Consider the following 16,962-nt stretch of genomic DNA (forward strand, 5'->3'; position numbering starts at 1 on the left):
ATTACTTCAAGGTAAGGAAATAGGTAATAAGGCCTGGGACAATATTATCTAAAAATCCTCATCTTTTGATGCCGACGCGCTTAAAAAGTTAGGTCAGTGAGGTGGCCTAGGTGGAGAAAGTTAGTCCCTCAGCATTTTCGACTCAGTAAATCAGAGCTACACCGATTTTCAACCGTGAATATCTCCTAATCACTGAAAAACGGAACAATTTCCAGATAACCTACTGTATGGTCGTCGAACAACACATATGTATTTGATTTTTTTGGAATAAAATGGAATTGGTGAAGAGTTGGAGGTTTTAGAGGTTAGTTACGATATTTTTCGTTATTTAATAGTAAGTTTGATTTTGTCGCTATTGTCTCAAATTAGAACCGCCCGGATTAAAATTGATACAAATCAGAACCGTAATATCTAGGTCTAAAGGCTTTTATGTAAATTTTAATCTTCTTTTAGTCAGTTTTGGTTCAAAAAGTTCTGATTAGTTCTAATAAGCCTCTAGTTGTGTCACATTTCCAGAATCTCGAAAAATTCATATTTTATGAAGTTAGTCTAAAAGAAACCTGATTAAATGCCCAAAACGCGTTTTTCCATACTTGTCAAGACCAGGGCCTTGTCAGCAAAATTGAGGCCCGGCCCGGATAATTGGCGCCAAAAGTCAAAATTCAACCTTTTGTTGAATTTTTAAGAAAATGTTTGAATTTTTTTCGCAAAAAAGCCAAATTTTCGACTTGACTTCAAAATTTTCCTGTGTCCGGGCCTTTCCAGGCCGGCCCGGCCGTTGACAAGTATGGATTTTTCAGTCTTAAAAGTGCTCAGTACTCTCAAGCCGAACTTTTTTCTATTTGTGTTTCTAGGCCACTGGAAGTTCTTCCCCCGTCCTCTCTTTAGGTTTTTTGAAAATAATTTTTCTTGAAGTATATCATTTCATTAGTTTTGATAGACTGGAAACACTAAAAACAAGATAAAATTAAGGGGAACAACTTTCCGTGGCCTAGAAACACAAACAGAAAAAGTATTCCTAAATAAATAATCCTAATAATCCTAATAATAATAATAGAAAAAGTAAATGCATTCCTAAATTTTTGCTTTTTCATATTCAGCACATATTTTTTCCAGAGTACTGCTCTCCACAATTCGATGTGACAACAGGAACAAAAAATGGCTCCAGCAGCAATCATCACTCGGTATCATATTCTGACCACAAACTCGATCAAACATGTCAACGAGAGCCTCAGTTTGAATGGTATGGAAACGAGGAAAATGAATGTGACGTTCGAGAGAACCAGTTGGAAATGGAATGGTACAGAAAGTTCAACAGGAAATGGAGGAAATTGGAGAACCAACGACCCGAGAGAGGTGAGAGCATAGGAAAAAAAACTAGAGATGATTTGAAACCATTATATTAGCACGACACGTGTCTTACAACCGCGCTCTACCGAAACCGAAAAAAATTGTGTGCGAAATTTAGAGACTCAGAGAAAAAGAGACATTTTTCAAGGTAACTTCGGTGGAGCGTAGTTGCAAGAGCTGTGCCGCGCTAATAGCTTAAATTCTGGTTTTGAAAGGTATCGAAGCCCGAATTAGAACTCCGGCTCTAATAGTGAGACACTTTAAAACCAGACGTTTGGCAACTATGACCATTTGGAAACCAAAATGTCTGGTTTCAAAGTGACAGAGTAAAACATAAATGCATAAAGTAATAAAATAACTTACTAGAGAAGGTCCTCGACTCGGTCTGGAGTTATGGGACGTGACCTATATCATTGGAAAGCTGAGAAAACGCTGATTTCAAATTTATATATTCAGTTTTTGCCCTTTGCGTGTTAAAAAGGCAATAATTTGTCATATTTGTGAACTTTGACCTTGTTTTTCTCTAATACCAGGCCTCGAGGGCAAAAACTGAATATATATTTGAAATCAGCGATTTCTCAGCTTTCCAATGATATAGGTCACGACCCATAACTCCAGACCGAGTCCATGACCTTCCCTAATTAATTCAGTTCACATTGGAAGATATTGGAAAGAAATACCACCGCTTGATGAAGAAATTGGAGACGGTGAGAATATTTTTTGAGGATTTTCTACAATTATAAATTTCAGGAAAAAAAAAGTCTCCCGAACAGACTTGCCGGCAAAAGATGTTCTACCTTCCACTGAACCAATTCATCAAGAGCGGTGAGCCGTCTTCAAAAATGTGCTAGTTATCATATGAGATTTCATTTTTTCAGAATGATGAAGAACGTTTCCTGTGAAGGCAACCGTTGAAAATGGAAAAGAAGTTGATGATACTCGAGATGAAAGACAAGGTGGTGAGTACAATGTAAAAACTAGAGAGATTTTGAAACAATTATATTTTGTCACATGCAGTACCAGGATATACAATTTGACCATTTTCAGTTTAAAATGACCAAGGGCATTACGGTATCGTTAATTGTCCCACAAAGTAAATTATGTATAAACTATACAGAAAAAATGAAGAACTTCCTTTTTGTAGTTGACAACTTTTCTGTACGGGTACTCCCTAGAGATTTATGTTCATTTTAAGGGGACAGCTCAAAATCACTATATTTTGCACTGGACGATTTGAGGGAAAAATTACTTTGCCAATACGTAACTTGCTAGGGAGTGTCCCTACATAAAAATGGTCAACTTCAAAAATGAAGCTCTACATCTCTACTGTATAGTTTATACATAATTTACTCTGTGCATACTTGTCAACCGGGTCGAAACGGGCCGACACGGGTCGGCGCGTAACTCGCTTCAAAATGAATATTATGAGCTGAAAAATATACCAAAATGTAGATCTCGACGAGTTCTCTGTATGTTATGTGCCGCGGGCCGGGCTAGAATGGTTTTTTGGTCATTTTCGCGTTTTTGGCACTTTTCACATTAACGAATAGCCATCCGGCCCGTAGTAGGTCACGGACAGAGAACTCGTTGAGATCTACATTTTGGTATATTTTTGAGCTCATAATATTCATTTTGAAGCGAGTTACGCGCCGGCTCATTTCGGCCCGGTTGACAAGTATGACTTTGTGGGACAATCAGTCATACCGTAACCCCCTCTGGTCATTTTCAACGGAGAAAGGCTAAAGTTTGTATATACATAATACTGCACGGTACTGTAGCTAAAGCGTCTGGTTTTGGAATGTTTGAAATCCAAAACGTCTGATTTTGAACGGTACAGACGTTTGGCAACTATGACATTTGGAAACCAAGAAAATGTCTGGTTTCAAAGTGACATTGTTGCCGGGACGTCTTGAAACTAGATATCTGGAGATCCTAACATTCGGCAACTGTGACACTTCAAAACCGGACGTTTCGAAACCATGAGGGGTCTGGTTTTGAAAGGTGTCCGAATTAGAACTCCGACTAAAAGACATTTTAAAACCAGAGGTTTAGAAAATATAACATTTCGGGACAATGTGTCGAAATGTCATGGTTTCGGAACGTCCGGTTTCAAAACGCCCGGATCCAGAAATCCAAGTACAAAAATTGATTTTTTTTCAGGAATTGATATGACAGGGAACGAGGAAAACTCTACGACACCAATACCTATGACGAATTGTATCTGAGTCTGTATACCTGTTAATAGAAGAGCAATGATAGTCACAAATTTTCATTTTGAATAAATTTTTGTGTAATTTCAATATTGTGTTTCTATTTGCTTCTTGTTTCAGGTGGAGTCTCTGAAAGCAGGACGATCTGAAATTTCAGCAAAGCTTTACTATCATCGGTTCACAGTGGCCTCGCAGTGAAAAAAAAACGCATTTTTTCAATGATGCGGCCATTTTATGCGCCGTTAAATCATTCGACATGGTGTTGTGAACCGATAATATGAAAAAAAAACAGCTCTTTTTTCTCTGACCCCAGCTTTTTTGCCCTATTTTCATTCAAGACGTCTTACCGGAATAGATCGTTAAAATATTATTATTATTATTACTGATTTTTCTAGAATTCTGACTTTTAAACATACTGCGATTGGCATAGAGGTTAGAGGCTTATTCTCTTCTTTTATTGAAAAAAGCATAACAAATTATCTATTTTGCAAGAACGAGCACTTATCTGACCTCTGTCCAAAAGTATCGGACGCAACCGATCGTCAGACGATGGAGGAAAATCCTAATAATGAAAACTAAGTTTCAGATATAACAAAAATCAACGCACTTTTGGAGCGGTCGCCGTCCGAGATTCTTCTCGTTGTCGGAGAAGACGAACGTCGCGGTCAGTATGCGCTTGGCGTTGAAACCGAAGAATTGGTCGTATCGGGAGCCCAGACACCAACACAATGCCAAGGATCATACCGTACACAGCCGGTACAAAAACCGCAGTCCCTGGAATCGAAGACATGGAAATAGACGAAGCTCGAATTCAGAGTAACTCCGCCTCACCATCCAAGGTCGTGACAAGAACTTCCAGGGCCCGGCCTGGCCCGACCCGAAGGCTCGGCTAAAAAAATTTGAACAGAAATTTTGAACAAAAATTTGAATTTTTTGAATTTTTTTGAACTTTTTCACAAAAATGTCGAATTTTTGACTATACTTCAGAATTCAATCAAAAGCTAGATATGCATCAAAAAATTGAAATTTTTTGTGTGAAATTTCAAAAAAAAATTCAAAAAATTCGGTACAAAATAGGTACCTTTTTTGAAGCCGGGCTTTGGGCCTTGCCGGGCCGGGGGCGTAAATTTGCAAGTATGACTGTAACAGCATTGGAAGACATCACCGAAGTGGATGCAGACTACGACCACAGTAATAACCCAGGCATCAGTCAATTCAGCTTAATTCAGTTTTATTGTTGTTGTTGGTTTTTCTACAAAACTAATCAAAATTTGAAAAAATTGAATGAAAATTCAATTAGTGACGAGATCTCAAAGTTTTATTTCTGTTTTATTTTGAGATACCATCATCAACTCAATTTTTGTATTATTTTTACGTGTTATATTTAGATCAAAAATCGAACTACATTTTTGTAGTTGACCACTTTTTGATAGCTCCGCCCACTTTTAAGATACAAGTGTTCGATCACTAACTTCAAATTAAAAATGTATCTAGAAATCTATAAAAATTGGAAAAAGATGTAAACTTCAAAATAAATGGTACTTTCTAGAAAATTATACAGTACCGGTCAATAGGGTATGAACTCTAGCTGTTTTCAGTTGAAATTGTCCAACGTTGAGAGTGTGCCATAATAATACCGATTGTCCTACGAATAAAATTCTTATGGGATCGAACAGACCAATTTTAGAGCTCTATTTTTGTAGTTGACAGTATTTTTGTATGGACGCGTCCTAGTAAGTTACGTATCGACAAAGTAATCTCTCCCTCAAATCGACCAATTTCAGAGCAGTGCGATTTTTGAGTGATTCCCTGAAAATGACCATAACGCTCTAGTGAGTGTGCATACAAAAAAGTAGTCAACTTCAAAAATGAAGCTCTACTTTCAATCTGAACGATTAATTAAAAATCTACTTAATGGGACAATCGGTATTACCATGACACACTCTCAAAGTTGGACAATTTCAACTGAAAACTGCAAAAGTTCATATCCTATTGATCAATACTGTATGTAGATTTCGACTAAAGTGAGTGAACACTACCGCCGCCACAACCACAACACATCAATCGGCTGTCCCCTCTCGTTCTCCATTTGTTTACTCAGCAAGTGCGCTCCGTTGAACACATTTCAATGAAGAGAGGGAACACTGCCTCATTCAAACACTACCCACCGATTTCTGTTTTACCCCCTATTTTTTGAGTTTTCCTTATGAAAACTAGCGATTTCTAGGCGTTTTACTGAATAAATGCCGAAAAACAACTATGTATTTATACAAATCTGATTATTTCTAAATTCTAGATATTGAGTTTTATTGCTTTAGAAGGTGAGTCTGTGCCCTACCGCAAACGAGAGAATCACCGTTGTTGCGCATTTTTTCGCATTTTTTCAAAATAATTAATGATTTTCAGATAACCTACTGAATAGTCGTCGAACAACACATATTGATTTTTTTGGAATAAAATGGATTTGGTGAAGAATTGGAAGTTTTGGAGGTGAGTTTCCAGTGTTATACAAAATAGAACCGCCCGGAAAATTTGATTTGAATTTTTCAATTTTATTGCCAAACTTCCGGGCCCATTTATTTTTACCTACTATTATCGAAATAAAAAAGCTCCGACATTTTTTTCTCACGACAATTGCGGACTCAGTGCAAAATTACTACTGAGTCTGCATTCTGACGTAAGAAAAAATGTCGGAACTTTTTTTGTTGCGACAATACGGAGCAAGTTAAGAAATAGGAGTATTAAAACACGTAGAAGTTTTGAGTTGATTTTATTGAGAAACTAATGTACATATAGTAACAAAATTAGTAAATTCGAAATTGTAAGGAACTGAGACATCAGCATCAAAAAATGCACAAAAGTGGTAACTATCCGAAACAACTTGTTTTTACAGGGCCAAAATATATTCTACTTCGCCCCGCCTACGAAGGAAAACTTGGTCTTTTTTCGAGATTATGAAAAGTATGAAACGACAGAATGGATTGGAAAAAACCCTGTTCAACCAATGGCAAAGAGTTGTCATAAACGAAGGGGGGATTGCAGTCGTCCCGGCTGGATATATTCATTTTGTGTATACTCCACTGGACAGTATTTCAATAGGAGGAAGCTATTTGACGGAAGATTTCTTCAAATTGCAATTTCAGTAAGTTGTTAATAAGGTTCTCTAGATATACTATGCTACATTTTCAGAAAATCCAAACATGAAGAGAAAAAAATTTATGTATCAAGGCTTCCGAGACGTCATGTACTGTTATATTGAGCACGTTCTCATTCCGGATGTTATTAAAATTGAAGGTACACTTTTTACATTTATGAATTGAACCTCTCTAGGGAAGGTCAGTTTGAAGATATGGGACGTGACATATATCATTGGAATAGCTGAAAAAACGCTCGATCCAAATATATACTTAGTTTTTGCCCTCGAGGCCTGGTATTAGAGAAAAACGAGGTCAAAGTTTGGCGAAAATAATAAATGCCAAAATTTTTTTGTTATTTTTATGTTGCAAATTTCAAATCTTCGTAACTTTTGGGAAAAATTACCACATTTTGAGATTTTTGGACGTTCAGATATTTGGACACTCCGATTTGGTGCAGCCTTAGGCTCAAAAGTCTAATTTTTTCAACGAAATTTTTTGTATTATAACATTTTTGCGTTTTTCTTTCGAATCTTTCTAATTCTCTCATAGTTAACCGAATCTTAGCCTTTGACCTCAAGCTTTAGGCCTAAAAAAATAATAATTTTCCAAAACTTTGACCTCTTTTTTCTCGAATACCAGACCTCAAGGGAAAAAACTAACTATATATTTGGAATCAGCGTAATTTCAGCTATCCAATGATATAGGACACGTCCCATAACTCCGAACTGACCCCATGACCTTCTTCTAGTCAATTAAATATTCTAGGTGGATACGACGCAAAACTACACAGAACAACAGATATGTTTTGTAAGGAAATGAACGTTCGTCAATCTACTGCTGGCTTCACTGGAAAAGACAAAAAGAGACTATTATGCTACTCACATCAAGAAAAAGAAATCAACCAGGAAGTTCTGATGGTAATTGAATTTTCGAAATTCTTCGTTCGTACAAGTTTTCTTGTTTCCAGATAGCAAGCCGGTCAATCAACGAATGAAAGCAGAATGAAACTGAGCACCAGCGTCACCGCAGATCACACTCTCTCTAATGGATATATGTATATTTTTACTAACTCTTTATTAATAAATTCCGTAATTCTAAATGTGTACTGTTTTCAATGTATGAAAAGAAACTACCTCATAGACCCCACCAGAGGTCTAGGCCGCAGTAAAAGACAGACTGGAACACATGCCCCAGCCAGGGACATGTAACAACCAATGGTTATGAACACCACTAGCAAGGAATTCCAAGCTCGAGTAAATGTGTACATCGATGATCTGTTGGCCCAAGTCAACAGATTCGAGACATCGAGGAAGTCTTGGACAAAACGAGAAAAGTGGAATAACGTTGAGACCGGAGAAGTGTAGGGATTCATAATCTCAGAATGAGGAATCCACTCAGATCTATTTTGTATGAGTTGGACAGAACAAAAATAGTACATCATTTTTGTAGTTGCCCATTTTTTTGTATGGAAACTACCATGGAAGTTACATGTAAAGAATCGAGCCCATACAAAATTGAGTTTATCGGACAATGAGATGACACCGAAAAACACTGTCAAAGTTGGTCATTTTCCACTGAAAACAGCCAAACTTGATCACCTTTGTTTGGTTTTATTTCTGTGCTCCAGAAATTTAAAAGTTCGATTTCTAATTTTTCTACTTGAACAATAAACACAGAGAGTTTCGGTGTTGTCTCCCACACGGCCGCTCGAGATCTCGATTAATGGGTGTAGAGCAGAGATGTTGGGAAGTGAAAATTTTCTTATCCGGAAGTCGAAAGTTGGAAGTGATTTTTCTTATCAGGAAGTTGGAAGTCGGAAGTCGGAAGTAAAATTTCTTATCCTGAAGTCGGAAGTCGGAAGTCGGAAGTAAAAAACACCCGGAAGTCGGAAGTCGGAAGTCGGTATTAGATTTTTTCGCAAAGATTCAAAAACTCCTAGAAAAAGTTCATAAAATTCGCGAAAATCAGTGAGAAACTAGTTTTTGGCTGAAGAAAAGCCTATTTTCTGAAGTCGGAAGTTGGAAGTGAAAAAAAAACCCGGAAGTCGGAATTCCCAACAACACTGGTGTAGAGGAAGGTTCTTCCCCCCTCTCTCTCTCTCCCTCTATTCCTCAAAAATAAAAGGGGGGAGGGATATGAACAGATGCGAATCTATCCCATCTGGTCATCCGGAATACCAAACGAGAGAGTACAGCAAATTGAGAGAGTGACTAGAGAGGCAGACAGAAAACACGTCCCCCTTTTCTTCTCCACTACCCCATTCCTCCTCTTTACTCACTATTCTTGGCGTACTACTGAATGAATGCCGAAAAACTATGTATCTGATTATTTCTGAATTCTAATTATTTATTTTTATTGCTTTGTAAGTCGTGGAGGTTAGTAAACTAGAAATTTTAAAGATATCAGAAAAACGCATCAAAGGCGCGCCAGAAAGCATTAAAAATGTTGCAAACCATTCCTCAAAAAGATATAATAAAACGTATATCGTTTTTTGATTGGTTTGGAGCTGAAAGACTTCGAAACTTGATTTTTTGACAGAAAATCTGAAAAACTAACTGATTTTATAGTCGAAATGGCAATTTCTAGTGATCATGTCTTTTTTGGCACTTTTTACAATCGAAACTTGCTAAAAATCATATTTTCTCAACCGGAATTTGAGATTTTCAGCAGTTTTTGAGCAGAAAAACCCCTAATTGAACGTTTTTCGTGTAAAAAACGACATTTTAACGTAAAAATCTGGCTCCGCGACATTTCTCAACAACGACATTTCGAAAACAACGACGTTTTGCAACTAAATCGCAAAATTGTTAAATTTATGGCTGAAAACCTGAAATACTGACCGATTTTATAGCCAAAATGGCAATTTGTAGTGTATAAATTAGTTTTTTTTAGTGATAATGACTTTTCTGACCATTTTTACCATCGAAAATTGCTAAAAACCATATTTTTCAACCCGAATTCGCGATTTTCAGACATTTTTTAGCGGAAAAACCCGCTAATTGAACGTTTTTCGTGTCAAAAATGACATTTTAACGTAAAAATCTCGCCCGAACTTCACCAGTCTTTAAAAACTGCTGAAAATCTTAAATTTTCGCTTTGAAAATGACGAGAGTAGACAAACTTCAAAGGGTTTCTTGTGACAAGCTTCAAAAAAAGTTTTTGCTGAAATTTTGAAAATTTTCATTGAAAAATTAGCATTTCTTCTTATTCTGAAGCATAGTCGAAAATTTCTTTTCTGCTTTCTCGAAAAAAATTGAAAAAAATTGTTTTGAATGTTGGTTCCAAACTTCCGGTGCTTGAAAACTACAATACCGACCAAAAAATACCATATTTCGCCGTTTTCAGTTGAAAATGTCCAATTTTGAGAGTGTGTCATAGTAAAACTAAAAAACTGTCCCACAAAATAACTTTTTATGAGATCAAATAGAGCAAAAGTAGAGCTTTATTTTTGTAGTTGACCACTTTTTTGTACGGACACTCCCTAGAGAGTTATGGTCATTTTAAGGAGACAGCTCAAAAATCGCACTATTTCGCACTGAAACGGGTCGATTTGGGGAAAAATTACTTTGACGATATGTAACTTGCTAGAGAGTATCCGTACAAAAATACTGTCAACTACAAAAATGGAGTTCTATTTTTGGTCTGTTTGATCCCGTAAAATGTTGATTTGTAGGACAGTTAGTTTTACCATGACGCACTCTGAAAGTTGGGCTTTCCATAACTGAAAAAGGCAAAATATGATATGAAACAAATACAAAACTTTCGAAAAAATTGAACAGAGAATCGGTGATGCTGATTGGAGCCGGATCTTTTGTTATCATTAACTAGTATAATTTCAGCTTGAGCCAACGATTGTGCCCGGCACTCGCAGAACCCGATCGCCAACCACAAACACGGATCTCCAATCCGATTCCTTGGAACATGCGATACGGTAGTAAAAATGGGCTCACACATTCTTGGTATCACAGGACGGGGACTGTCCAGCACCAATGCTGATCGGAGCAGATATGATGGAAAAGATCAACAAGATGGGACATGAAGTACAACTGGACCTATTCAAGAAGAAACTGACAATAGAAGAATGCCTCATAAACATCAACTTCATCACAGACGAGACGAATTCCCGTTTCACACGGCTAACTCCCGTTTGACATGGCTATCTCCCATTTCACGTGGCAAACTCCCAGATGGGTACCAGATTGGTCCCAGCCTCGCGCCCAAAATTCTCTGAGAATGGAGTCCAAATCGCAGAAGAGGTCAACGCAAGATCGGAAGCCATTATTCCAGCAGAATTGGAAAATTACGAAGTGGAAATGGGAAATGACTTTGTGTTTGATTCGGCGAGAATGCCCATCGGCAACTATTCACTAATTCTCTTCCAAATAAATGAATATATATTATTTTGAAAGTGTACTGTTTTGAATGTATAAAAAGAGATTAGACCCCACTAGGTATATTATGAATTTCTAACTAACATGAGAAACGAGAAATATTTTTATTTAAAATCTATGGCCAATTCCACTATCTTTATATATTTGTGAATCTTCTTGGATGGGATGGCGCAGTCGAAAACTTCATTGGATGGGCGACGAGCCGGGCGGTCCGATGATTCAGAAGGCTGAAATTTTATAAGATTCAAGTGTGGTGCACCTTTGACGCGTTTTCAATTGTCTCAATTTACTCAAAAGTGACCGATTTTCATGGATACTGTAACTACAGTAATCTTAAGATCAGTAGCTGGCGTACCTTGGACGCGTTCGTATGATTCTATAGCACCTCTAGGCTAGTTCTGGTGTGCCTTAGACGCTTTTTAAACAGTCTAAACCTTTATATTGTTGACTCCTCAGGCGTGCCGTTAGCGCGTTTTATGGCAAATGTTTCCAAGCTTCTAACCACACGATTCTAAAACTTTCAAAGTAATTAACAGTTAATTAACACATAAGTTATGTTAATGTATTTATTTGTAATTAACTTATAAAACTAAAATTTAATTAAACTAAATGTTTTAAACTCACTTAAAATAAATTTATTAAACACACCGTTTTTGAAGTCAGTGCCTTTCAAAAATTCTTGAGGATCATCTTCTTTTGTTCTTTGGAAAACCAGTCTTCTTCAATTTCCTTCGTGTCCTGGCTCTGCCCCTGCAAATTTAGCTATAAAAAAACAATTTTCAAACCAAAATGTTTATAACTATTCTCTCTCCTCGTATACTTGCTGGTGACGATAACAAATAGTTCGAATATAACTATTTATTAGGAGAAAAGAATATTAAAGAATATATGGTACGAATAGGACGGTTCGGGGATTTTCTCTCTCTTAGATTGCAAGTCATGACCTGTCCGCAAGGACAGGCTTCTGGGTGAGACCTATGAGACCGCAGACATACAAAACAGTAAAAGAGGCGGGGACTCATGGTCAAATAGACAAGGGTATGATATAGAATTACTGGAATAGGAGATATCATACAATGTTTACCTCGAATTTTATCTAGCATATCACATTGTTGAAGCCCTGGTAGAGGTTTTCCACTTCAACTCTTCCAGCCTCCACCGATTGTTCTTCCACAGCGGTCATTCTGAAAATGTTATTCTCCTAATTTAAAGATATCTTGTATCGAAAGTTTATTTTTTCGAAATTTCGAAATACTACTTCAAAAAGTAACTTACTCGAATTGGAGTTCGAAAATACTGCTCCATCAAAATGTTCCCTCCGAGAATCCTCTAGGATAAAGGCTGTCTGACTCTCTCTTATCTCGACTCGGCGGAACTCTTTGAACAGTTTTTCTCCTATTCATTCGTTTGGTTTGTCTTCTCCGTTGAGTTCATACTTTTCATACATTTCCAGATTGACGGCAGTTGGTTCGGCCGATCCTGAAATATACATATTATACATAGAAATAGGTTAATTTTTCTTTCAGTACCGCTCAAAAGTATATTAAGTTTTGGTTTTTTTGAGTTGAAAAGGTCGGACTTTGAGAGTGTGTCATAGTAATACTGATCGTCCCATCAAGTAGATTTTTAATGGATCGCACAGATCAAACGTAGAGCTCCATTTTTGTAGTTGACAACTTTTTTGTACGGACACTCTCTAGAGAGTTATGGCCATTTTAAGACGACAGCTCAAAAATCGCACTATTTCGCACTGAAACGGGTCGATTTGGGGAAGAAATTACTTTGACGATATGTAACTTGCTAGGGAGTGTCCGTACAAAAAAAATTGTCAACTACAATAATGGAGTTCTACTCTTGGTCTGTACGATCCATAAAAACTTATTTTGTCGGACTATCAGTATTACCATGACACACTCTCAAAGTTGGAGATTGTCAACTGAAAAAAAACAAAACTTAATTTACTTTTGAGCGGTACTGTATCTAGTAGAAATCAAATTGAAAAATTTGGTGATTTTTTTAAAAATTTTGTAGATACTAACAAGGGAAGGTCATGGACTCGGTCTGGAGTTATGGGTCGTGACATATATCATTGGAAAGCTGAGAAAACGCTGATTCTAAATATATATTTTTTGCCCTCGAGGTCAGGTATTCAAGAAAAAGATGGTCAAAGTTTGGAAAAATGACAAATTATTACCTTTCAGACACGCGAGAAATGTTTTGAAATTTTCTAGCGATTTTCGCGTGTTAAAAAGGCCATCATTTGTCATTTTTCCAAACTTTGACCTTGTTTTTTTCGAATACTGGGCCTCGAGGGCAAAAACTAAATATATATTTGGAATCAGCATTTTCTCAGTTTTCAAATGATATAGGTCACGTCCCATAACTCCAGACCGAGTTCATGACCTTCTCTAGTAAGTGAAAACCGAAAAAGACTAATTCTAGCGCCATTTCTAAAACTATGTAATAAAAAATCGCCCAACTAACCTTGACGACATGATAAAAGACCGATGTCGCGCTGGCGTCCACATGAATATCCGTGAAGGAGTCCGCCATCTAGCAACACTCTTTTTTTCCTTCAGAGCCTCATTTAGTTGATCTACTAAAGAGAGTTGACGCACGAAGAGGAATACTTGGAATGTATTCCGGAAGCTGAAATAGATGATTTTTAATAAAAAAGGTTTTTATTAAATTAAAATCACTTTAACTCTAAAACTAGTATTTAGGATTCTCAAAGTTTTGAAAATCCTGAGTTTGGAATGTTCGTTTTTCTACAGTGACAAACTACACTGACCGAAATTCCTATTTTCTCATTAATTCGGTATAAAAAGAATAGTCGTGGCCTAGGATCCGTCAACTCGGCCATCATGCGATGACGTCACTCAAAAAATTTTGGCGTGAAATGACTTCTAAATTGTATTCGGGATGTTCAAGTTTTCAGAAATCTAAACTGAAAAAAAAACGAAATCACAGAAAACTGCCGAAAAATCGTTATTTTCAATGATAAATTTTCGAAATTCTCTGCATTTTTCGAATAACTCACCGTGACAACTTCCAAAGCAATAAGAAATCAATAATTAGGACTCAAAAATAATCAAATAGTTGTTTTTCGGCATTTATTCAGTAAAACGCCCAGAATAATGAGTAAAGAGGGGGAAGCAGTTGAGAAGAGAGGGGTCATTTTGGCTCTCTGTTTCTCTAGCCGCTCTCCTGATTTTATGTACTCTCTCTCTCTTTCTCTCTCTCTCTCCCACTTTCCTCTCAATTATGTATCTAGTCTGCCAGATGGTGTCCTTGCTACAGGTTTTAGTGAGATTCAACACCGGCAGCGGTGCAAAACTTTGACCTCAGTTCTCTCGAATACGATGCATCTAGGGTAAAAACTAAGTTTATATTTGGATAGAGTATTTCTTTAGCTTTCTTATGATATATTATTAGAACAGGTAGTCGTGGCCTAGGATCCGTCAACTCGGCCATCGTGGGATCGCACCTTGACGTCACTCGACACATGCTGAAACGAGTGCTACCGTAATAAAAAAAGTGTCGGTCGTCCGATTTTTGAACTACTGTACATTCACGTTAACTGCGTTAAAAGATTGAATTGTAGAATCCCGTGATTTATTCGAAAACACTCGATAATCTATTAAAACTTCCCGCTGAAAAGCCATTGAAGAAATTTTGGGAGCTGACGAGATTCCAATTAATTTATTTGATTACAATAATTTCAATAGGACAAAAGACAACAAATAATATTTTTTCGATTCCTGTTCCGTTTCTTCTTCTTTTATCCTTTTTGAAGAAACTGACAAATATACCAAAATGTAGATCTCAACAAGTTCTCTAAACGTGACCTACTACGGGCAGGATGTCTATTCGTTAATGTGCCGCGGGCCGGGCTAGAATGGTTTTTTTGGTCATTTTCGCGTTTTTTGGCACTTTTCAACGGCCCGCGGCACATTAACGAATAGCCATCCGGCCCGTAAAAGCTCGCAGACATAGAACTCGCCGAGATCTACATGTTGGTATATTGAGCTCATAATATTCATTTTGAAGCGAGTTACGCGCCGGCCCGTTTCGGCCCGGTTGACAAGCATGGGATCTTGGAATACCTAAGGAATTACGGTATCCCTTACAATACGATTTTTTCTTATTTTTACTGATTTTTTCTTTCAGTTACCTCGTTTTTCATCTCCTTGTTGATGTAAGCTCGCAATTGATCATTCGCTGGGGAATTGGTTGGGAAGCATTCAAAACAAATCGGTGAGAAGAAGAGCAATTTCGTTTTCCAGCTGGTTTATACGTTCTTGACGATTTCGAATCGTTTGGACACGTTGGATGTTTGTTTGACGAGCAATCTCTACATTTATCTGTAACATGACAATCATCGATGTGTGGAACTAAAAATTTCGGAAATTTCGGAATCCGGAAATATTGGTCACAATCTATAAAAATGCTGTAAATTTTGACACATGTGTGACGTTTTGGCACCGTTCACGTTGGGTTTGTAACAATTTCTTTCGATTTCGCACAAATAATTGTTTATCATCACGAAAATATTCGAAATTTCGGAACAAAAGTTTTTCCGCAAAAATTTCACGGAAATTGGAAATTTCCGAAAGTTCCGAAAAATGCCGGAAATTTCGGAATTTCCGATTTCCGTTCCGCACATTCCTGATGACAATAAGAAGAATGATTTTTTGATTTTGAGTTTTTTACCTGTTGCTCATTGTGTTGAGATGTGAGCAGGTCACTACTCTCGACTTGGGGTCCGACGTCTACTGGGCCCTCCACTTCCTCGTGAAATGAGGAGTCAGTTGAAGATACGTCACTCAAATTAAGACTCATCAAAAATTGCCACCCGATGTGTCAGTTCCGCCTGTAAATGGTCGAAAACTGGGAATTTCTAGCAAAATGTTTTCGACTAGCAAAAAAAAATTGCTTGCTTTTTTTGCTACCTTGTGAATAGGTCCATTAGATAGAAAAATGAAATTTCTGCTTTTTTAGCCGATTTGACGGATTCTAGACCATTGACTACCTTTTTGATACCGGATTAATAAGAATTTAAGCATTTTGGTCAGTGTAAGATGGTCAGTGTACTTTGTCACTGTAATCGGTTGGTAAAATCCCTTAAAATTAGTCTTCCTATCTTACTCACCTTTCCAAAATCGGTAAACCAAAACCAAAAACCAATAATTCAATAAAAATAGTGAGATGGAGGGGACCGAAAATCCGAATATCGGTCTTTAGGGAATACTGGCCATCCTATCCAAGACGAGGGTATATATACCCAACAAAAGGGGGCGGAGTCAGGAGGACAAGGAGTGATGCGGGTGGCGGGTGGTATCGGGTTACAGGTGGCGGATCTCTAAAGGCGGCGGACGGGCGGCAAGGATTAAAAAAACAGACGGGCGTCTTATAAACATTATATATATTATAAACATTATGTATTGGTTGGGTACGGTATCGGGCTGCAAGTGGCACACGGGCGGGCGGCAAAGATGAAACAATTAACACCGCGGGAGAACGACCTACGCCGAAAAGACAACATTTTTCTGTTCTTGATGTATTTGGGGAACGAGAGAGAGACGTATTTCGAATATCCATGACAGAAGAGATTTGAAAAACGAATTAAACACTGAAAAATATACAGTACGGGACAAAAAGCTATCAATTTTGTGTGTCATGGTAATTCTGCTTGACCGATCAAGTATATTACTAATAAATCATAGAGATCAAAAGTAGAGATTCATTTTTGTAGTTGACAACTTTTTTGTACGGACACTCCATAGCAAGTTACGTATCGACAAAGTAATTTCTCCCTCAAATCGACCAATTTCAGAACAAAATAGTGCGATTTTTGAGCTGTCGTCCTAAAAT

The 16,962-nt window shown here is 37.3% G+C and overlaps 1 protein-coding gene across 1 annotated transcript; it reads left to right on the forward strand.

The window, feature by feature from the left end:
* Positions 1 to 7,911: 7,911 nt before the first annotated feature.
* GCK72_003075 (uncharacterized protein) lies at positions 7,912 to 10,848 on the forward strand (the record flags this gene model as incomplete). Its single annotated transcript, XM_053723796.1, has 3 exons — positions 7,912 to 8,057; positions 10,537 to 10,628; positions 10,682 to 10,848. 3 exons carry the CDS (start codon positions 7,912 to 7,914, stop codon positions 10,846 to 10,848), a joined length of 405 nt encoding a protein of 134 aa, XP_053592441.1.
* Between the last annotated feature and the right edge of the window lie 6,114 nt (positions 10,849 to 16,962).

This window comes from Caenorhabditis remanei, chromosome I (assembly GCF_010183535.1).
Source record: "Caenorhabditis remanei strain PX506 chromosome I, whole genome shotgun sequence".
Taxonomy (NCBI): Eukaryota; Metazoa; Nematoda; class Chromadorea; order Rhabditida; family Rhabditidae; genus Caenorhabditis; species Caenorhabditis remanei.